Source organism: Elephantulus edwardii, unplaced genomic scaffold (assembly GCF_000299155.1).
Source record: "Elephantulus edwardii isolate Elephantulus edwardi_28Jun2011 unplaced genomic scaffold, EleEdw1.0 scaffold00056, whole genome shotgun sequence".
Classification (NCBI taxonomy): Eukaryota; Metazoa; Chordata; class Mammalia; order Macroscelidea; family Macroscelididae; genus Elephantulus; species Elephantulus edwardii.
The window spans coordinates 7,511,389-7,519,996 of record NW_006399806.1 but is presented as its reverse complement, the minus strand read 5'-3'; the positions used below and the strand labels follow the sequence as shown (position 1 = coordinate 7,519,996).

Here is an 8,608-nt window from a genome sequence, read left to right as displayed (position 1 = left end):
AAGTGAATAAATATTAACAGAAGAAAAATGAGGAACTGCTCTATCTCAATGATTTTTTTTTTTTTGTGGAAAGATTTCCTGTTCCAAAGTTTCCATCTCTTCTTTAGGGGGTAACAAGTAAATAGAATCAAACAAACAGAGCAACAACAGAAATTAAATCCTACATAGTATTTGGTTTGTGGTATGTTTTAAAGTAGCAATAAGAAAATTTATATTCATCCCAAGTATCAAAGCTATAAATATACTGTTCAGAAAGACTAATAATGATAATTTGTAAAGTAATGACACTTCCTACTTTATTTAGAAAAAATTTTAAAATATGTCAGGAAATCCACCAGTAGGCTTTTTCCTATGAATAAAATAAAATTAAAGCATTTTTTGAGCAAGAAAAAAAAGCGTGTCTAATTAAAGAGTGAATTGTGTTCATTCTGATTTTGAGTAAAGTTGGCCATATTGGAGTTTTTCCTTTGGATGATATCTGGATACATAAGCATGATGAAATTGAGAAGCATAATCATTTTCAATGAATCCTAAATTACCCTTAGAATGGAAGGTTGTGGGAAGCATTCATTCTGCTTCAGTCCTTAATATCCAGTTACAGCTACTTCTGATTCTCTTCATTCTTTGGGAAAGACTAGGCTTTCTATTTAGCAACCAATCCAGGAACTTGATTTCACCACACTAACCACATCTTCCTTCTCCATGTCGTACTTGTATGTTTTTGGTCCTGAAAAGAAGTAAACGTAGCCTAAAAGAGACAAAGTTGAGATTGTGATTATCATGAAGAAATAAAAGACAGAATTTGTAACTGCAACCTTCTTGAGATAGTACCAGTGGAAAGCTGGGAATTTGTCGGGTTCCAGTTGACTAGACCTATACTCATCTTCTGGGGATTCCTACAACTGGACATCTCAAACTACATTATCTTTCATTTTTGTCTTTGGTCTAGGCAGGGGATAGCGTCCCTTTGAGGTCAGCCATATACGTCATGCTCAATTATAGATTCCTCAAGGAACTCATATTCCATCTTTCCTGCTTCTAGTTAAATCTCTGGCCATTCTTCAAAATCCAGTTGGAATCCCACCATGAAATCTCCAGGTACTGCCACTGATTTTCATATTTTCTTTCTCAGCTCACCTTTGTAATTATTATGAAGATAATACTACATGACAACTCAATATTAAATTATAGAATGTCTTGTTATCTAGTAATTTCATATCTATTAGATGAATAAATGTTCATTTTCCCAAAGATTCTGGTCATTCCTGAAGAACAAACTTTCCTGGCATTCTTTTACAGTGTCCAGTCCTCTGCTAATATTCGAGAAAGATATGATTGACTCAACTCTCTCTCTTATTGTGATCAATTGGAACAGACTTACAGCTAACCGTTCTCTAGCAAATTTTAAGAAGCTGTAAAGTGCGTGGGGAGGAGACTGCCCATCTTTCTCCTAGGGAGAAACTGGTGGATTAGAATCGCCTGCCTTTGCGTTGACAGCATAGCTCTTTACCTTTGAGGCATCAGAGCTCCCTGACTGATTCAATGGATTTAATTACATTTTTCCAGTTCAGTACAATTCAACATTCTCAACTTAGTGTTAAAGTTCAAGAACGGGAGTAACGAGGTACTGGAGAGAGGTACTAGACAGATGACAAAGGTGATTTTTATCTGGGTAGATTTTATGGTCTAGCTGATGAATGGATCAAATCTATAATTTCACAACTTTTGTGTTTGCAAGGAGGACCACAGTGATTTATCTTTTCTAGTGGTTCTTTCTAGTAAATAGTCTCCTTAGCTAAGTTTGTAAATCAACAAGGACTATCATTTGGAAACTCTTTTCTATTGTATCAAAGAAAAGCCCAGATGTTTTGCTAAGTTTCCCCAAGGAAATTTTTGGGGAAACACTCACCATTTAATTCCACAGCAGCATCTATTTGACCAATTACTCCTGAAAATTCTTCTTCAGTATTCTTTGGATAGTCTTTTTCCATTTTCATTTTCCTTTCATCAAAGCTGAAAAAAAGTATTATTAGCTCAGAAGTAATAACAATGAGAAGTTTTTCTTGGTTTTGGATGTTCAGACAGATTTAACCAGGTATAGTGAGGATGGAACAGGACAGGACAGGGTTTAGATCTACTGTTGATACAATCATATGAGTTGTACTTTACTAAATAACACTCAACAGCAACAAAAATTCAAAACTTACTATGTAGATTTTTTTCTCTCACACATTGTTTCAGGAATTCATGTCCCATCTTTTCTTCTCCCAGTTAAATCTCTAGCCATTCTTGAAAATCCAGTTGGAATCTCACTCTGAAATCTCTAGGTACTGCCACTGATTTTGTGTACGGAACACATAAACTTTTAAAAATTAATTTCTGTTTTTGTTAATTCCTATCAAGTTGACAACAACTCACAATGAGATTGTGGACAGATAGAGACCTTGCTCTATCCTATATTATCTTCATAATCTCCACTGTGCTCAAATCCATTGCTGTAGTCCATCTCCTTGAGGCTCCTCCTTGTGAAATACCAAAACCAGATTAAGATTAAAAACTATTCTGCCATCCAGTTGTTTCCTACTGATAGCAACCCTCCTTAGAGTTTAGACACCTCTATTACTACTTTTTTTTTTTAGTTAGTGGGTGGTGCAAATAGTTAATCTGTTCAGCTATAAACTAAAATGGCTTGATTCTACCCACAGGTAGATGTAAAGACTGACCTGGAAATAGATTTCAGAAAGATCACTCTTTGAAATATAATTCTACTCTGACCCAATGGCTCACCAGAAGTCTGAAACTACTTGATCACAATTGTTTGTATTATTACTTTCCCAGATATTTGAGATTGTGGTACCAGCATGGGAATAATTTACACTAAAAAGCCTCTTCAAACATTTCTGGATATAGTGCCTAGAATTAGTCATTCTATATATCATAGTAACACATTCTTCTAATCCCTTAAAAATATTACCTTTCAAAAGAAACTGCGTATATTTTTAAATGGTTTATTATAATTATTCTTTCTCTCCATGTATAAACACCCTGACTTACCAAACAGTTGGAAATCTTTTATAGGTAGAAAGTATGCATTCATGGATTTATTGTTGTGTACTCATGGAGGAGAAATTGGACAAATAATGTATGCTGGATGAATAGACACATAAATGATCTACAGATATGATGCAAGAACAGCTAGAATAAGCCTCTGTCTTTTAAATACATTAAGAGAATTAAGTTGCTTTTGTTTCCCGGAAAGATAACAAGACTTGCTGAATAGTAAATTAGGTTTCTTTTTCTGGATGATCAGTCAGCCATTCAGTGAAATCTCTGAAGACTGGTAAACGCTTTTATGAGTCAGCATGCCATTCCCGCTTGATGGCAAAGCAGACACTCACTTCTGCAGTAAGAGTCATTTAAAGCGTGGGAAAGCCCATTCTTCATTAGCATAGCGCTCTCACGGGGACATTACAGGGTAGGCAGCCTGTTCCTTTTCCATTGAAAGGCCAGACAAATTCTCCTGACCTTTTCTGGGACTCTAGATCACACCCACCTTCTCCTGAAATGTGCCCCCTCATGTAGCTATGACTGTATAGACCAGAGGACAAATGCCTCATGCTATAACACAGCAGTCAAACTGAAAGAACAAATTATTCAGGCTGTTACTGACCAAGTCTTTGTACAGCTTTATGGGGTTTTGGGGGCAGAGGTTGAAGCTAACTCTCCTAAACTCTCTTCCTAGGAAAGTAATTAAAACCATCTTATAGGCCAAGGGGAACTCTTAGCTACATGAGTTATCTGAAGTAGAAAGGGAAAGGGAGATAATTTACTGTATTTCATTGTCAGCAGAAATACTAATAAAGTGGAGGTGCGGGTAGGGCACAGACACACTACTGTTATTTGTTGAGTATTGTTATAAGTAGAGTACAGCTCATGAAAATCCCATGTGTGTGGAGTAGAATGGCTCCATAGTGTTTTCAAGGCTAAGACATTACACAAGTCTTCTGAGACATGTCTGGTTGGGTTCAAACTGTCAACCTTTCCACCAGAAGTTGAGCCACTCATGGACTCTCAATCTTTTCTAGTTAGCAGTCAAGCACTTAACTATTCCCATACTATTGAAAGCAAAAAATGTAAAGCCCTAACCTACGACTATCCAGTTGCTTCTGACACATAGCAACCCTCTGTTGAATTTCTGCAACGAAATCTTTATAAGAGGAGACTCCTCAACTTTCATGGAGCATTTAAAAGAATTTCGAACTGCCAACCTTTGGGTTAGCATGGTAGCACGCAACATACTACTTTGTGAAAAGCAAAATTCAAATGAGACTTTTAATCTTCAGTCACATGAATAAAAAGCTAGACTTAATCCTTGGCAACATTGTGATACCAAATTGACGTCCTTCATCCTTTCTACCACTTTGGCACAAATGGTTAATTAAGTGCTTGACTACTAACCAAAAAAGTTGGGATTCAAACATATCCAGGAGCACCTTGGAAGACAGGCTGGTTGATATGTCTCTTAAAGCTCACAAGCCTTAATAACCTTTTGGTGCTCAGATCTACCAGCAGTAACAACACACATGGGCCTCCAAGCAAGGGAATTGACAATGCAGGAATTTACTGAAAACTTTCCACTAGCTCTTCTTCCTGCCCTCTTATCATACAACTACTTTCTAAAGAGAAATGTCTCTCAATGAATTTTCATTCACTGCACCAGTCTGACACACTAATCACAATTTTGAAGTTATCTGAAAATCTGCTATTATTTGAAAGATAGAAAGTCTAATGATGGCTTTTAGAAAATAATGTGCCACTGGAAGAAAGAAAACCGATATTTCTTATTGTTGTCATTCATGCCAAGTATTGTTTAGTGTAGTAATTCTTGTACTAAGTGAGAACATAATCATCAAATAATTTAAAAACTGTTATCTATTTTCAATATCATTTCACAAAGACAAGGGAATTTAACATCGAAGCAGAATAAAATATGGTTCTTGACAAGAATATATCTTTTCATTGATATTGTTCTCTCTGTATGTTCCCAAACATAGCTATAACATTGTGCTTGTTTTTCTTATTTTATGGACTGACGAAAACTGTGTGGTGAATTCTTTGGTTTTCAGACAAATATTTGTAGATTCTATCATGGAGCAAAGAATACCAGATATATAATCAGGTGGATCTGGGCTTGAAATTTGACTCTATAATTGTAACTAGCTCTGTGATCAGGAGATAGTACTCTGGGAAACAGTGGTCTGAAAGATAAGAAACAATTTATACAAAAAATGTGCAGACACATACACACATGCCTGCCACATGTAGACACCCAGGTCAGACCAAGCCATAAGATACAATAGTTTCTTTATACTAAAGAATAATGAACACTGGCTTATTTACATGAGGTAAATAGATGCTAAGTCATAGAGGAGTTTAATATTTATCTAATCTTTAAACAAAGTTTATTGGGATCTTCTTGTTCAGTAGTAGGCAAAACTGAGAAGGGGGAAGAAAAGAAAGGAGAAGATATGATATTTTAAGTAGTTTAGGGAAATAAGTCAGAAAAGAGATTAACAAGATTTACTCACATGCTGAAGATCTTGCAAAAAGGATAAAAGGAAAGGAGATTATATCACAAGATGAAACTCATTGAGAAAGATCTGTAAATATAGATTCAGAGAACTTGAGTTGTATCCTCTAATTGATCACTTTTTACCTGTGTGAATTTAAGCATTTAAACTTTCTAGAGCAAAGTGCTTTTAACTGTCAAATGGAGAAAGTAGTAATTACTTCTTAAGACTGTCGAGAAAGAAAATAGGAAAAGAAAAAATAATATAAAAAAGAATTCAGTATGATTCTTGGTATATAAGCCATCAATACAAACTTAACATGAACATGAAATAAGTGTTCATTTATCATCTCCATTTTAGATACATTTCTCATCATTGAGACCTTGTTTGTGAAACCTAAATATAGAACTAGAAATGCTTACTATTCAACTGTTTCTTTCCTTTATAGGCAAATATAATGGTTAATGAACGGAGAGATTAAATGAATCATTGCTGATCGTCAAACATTACCAGTGATAACATAGTTCTACAGATCTCAGGTAACTTTTCAGATATGCTATTTTTCCTCTCTGCCTTCGTAATCTAAGGACTTGGAGACTATTTTGGAAAAGGGCCTGCTTCCCCCCCCCCCACTTTGATGTATACATATGGAACATAGATTTGCTAGGAATTTCTGGTGTTTTGACTGTGATGATTTCTGACTTCTTTGGAATACTAAATAGGGAGCTGAATCTTAGAGAATGTGAGGGGGGAAAATAGCAAAAGGGTGAATGTAATGATTCCTTTACCACCTGGGACACATGCTTTCATAAAGTTTATTATAGGTTACCTTTCCAATGTGAATCAGGAGGTGACAATGAAAAGGAAACCTAGAATTTCTCTGTGAGGTTAATAATATATTTTTAGTTAGGAGCTCTGTGGTTTTTCCTGGTGAAAGGGTTCTTTGTTGTCTACTCACCAGCTGCTCTGTGGGAGAAGGATGGGTGCTCTCCTCCTGAGCAATTGACTGTCTCTGAAATCTCTTTGGAGGGTCAGCTACAGGTCAGTTCTGACTCAATGGCACACAACAACAACAACAACTAGAGAAGAGAAGAAAAGGAGTTAAGGAATTAAGTGTCTAGGAATGAAGAAAAAAGAGCAAAGAAGATATGATGTGCCAACCCGGGTAGAGCTTAGCAAGTAGGACTCCATGGAGAAAATGATCAATGACTTGTAGAAGGTTCTGGAACAAAGAGTTTGTAACAATGGAGGAGAATATCAATGTTAAAGAGAAAATATTAGCATACTAATGTACATATTTAATTACATATTGTTATGGGGAAACCTAGGGAAGAGAACAGAAAAAAAATTAAAATGATCTTTTTTTGTACTAGTAATGGGAGGATTTTATTTTTTATATTTTCCCCATTCTCTAAATAAGCATCCCATTCTATCTTTGGTTCCATTCTTCCCAGGCATGTTCATACTCTCAGTTGACCTTGTGATCATCTGATTGTATGATAAACTTTAAATCTATCTTGATAGCTTGTGTTCTTTTAAGTTCAAGACTATTTGTCCTCTTTTCTAGACATTTCTATTCTGGGGTCCTACTGCTACATCAGAATCCATATGTTAAAAATGGAACTTTGTCTTTATTCTCAAATTCTGTTTCGCTTCTTAAATTCACTGTTTCAATGGATGGCAAAATTAAAACTCCAATTGTTAAAAAAGAGTCTCCATCTAACCACCTATCAAGACCTGACTTTTCTAATTCATCCCCTTTTATAGCCAAAAAACCATTCCGTTGTGTAAGTATATCACATATTATTTACCATTAATCACTTGATGGAATTAAGATTATTTTTACTTTTTGGCTCCTATGAATAAAGTTGTTATGACCGTTGATATAATAGACTTATATATAGTTTTCTATGGACAGACATTTTAAATTCTTTTGAGTATCTGTCTAGGAGAGAAATGCTAGATAAACTTTTTGAGAAATTATTTTTGAGAAGACTCTTTTTCCAAAGTAATGACCCTGCTTTCCTCCCCATATTTGTTAATGTTTTTATTGTGCTGTCAAGTTCCTTGTGACTCACAGTGACCCAATGTAGTACAGCCCTATACTCTGCTCTATCTTGTGCCAATCTTATCATCTCTGACACACTTAGCCCCACTACCTCAGTCATTGAGTCAATACATCTCATCAAGGGTCTTCCACCCCTGTGCTGTCTCTCCACCCTCCCACGCATGATGTCCCTCTTCAAGGACTGTCCCCTCCTTGCAACATATCCAAATTATGTCAGATGGAGCTTCAGAATCCTTGCCTCCAAGGAGCAGCCTGGTTTCACCCTCTCTAGCATGAATCTCTTTGTTCTACTAGCCGTCTAGGTTATATTCAGTACTCTTCTCCAGCACCACAGCTCAAAGGCATCAATGCTTCTTCTATTATCCCTAGTCATTGTCCAGCTTTCTGACATATAACAAGTAATTGCAAAGACCATGGCCTGAATTAGGCACACCTTAGTCTCCAGACTCACATCTTTGCTCTTCAGCCTTTTGGAGAGGTCTTTGACAGCAGAATTTCCCATTGCAATTTGTCTTTTAATTTCCTGGCTGCTGGTATCAAGAGTGTTGACTGTGGAGGCAAGCAAATTGAAGCTGCTAACAATCTCAATCTCTTCCTTGTCTATCATGATGCTGCCAATCAGCCCAGTGGTATCATCTTATGGGTATAATAAAGTGGTGTCACATTGTGGGTTTGATTAGTATTTGCCTGGCAAATAACAATGTTGAACATTTGCTCCCCTCCCATGAACTTGCTTGTTATTTGTATATGTTTTTGGAAAAATGTGTCTTGAGATTCTTTGCTCATGTTAAAAATCGATGTTTTGATCAAGTTTTTTTTTAAATAATTTTAATGAGCAATTACAGAGATTTTGGATTTCCAATCATTCATTGCTGCACTTCTCTCCCCGCCCAGCCCCTCCCCCTGCCCCCGTTCGCTCCTCTCTTTCAAAAGTGGAAGAAACACTCCTTCCCTGGTACGCAATCCCCCC

The 8,608-nt window shown here is 36.2% G+C and overlaps 1 protein-coding gene across 1 annotated transcript in view; it reads right to left on the bottom strand.

The window, feature by feature from the left end:
• Nucleotides 1-445: 445 nt before the first annotated feature.
• The window catches only part of MMP20 (matrix metallopeptidase 20), a 77,636-nt gene continuing 69,473 nt past the window's right edge, over nt 446-8,608 (bottom strand). Inside the window, exons 9-10 of the mRNA XM_006887307.1 lie at nt 1,910-2,013; nt 446-748 (exon numbers count right to left, since the gene is read on the bottom strand). Of these exons, the coding sequence (XP_006887369.1) occupies nt 648-748; nt 1,910-2,013 (205 nt within the window). The 3' untranslated portion in view covers nt 446-647. The remainder of the gene's footprint in view (nt 749-1,909; nt 2,014-8,608) is intronic.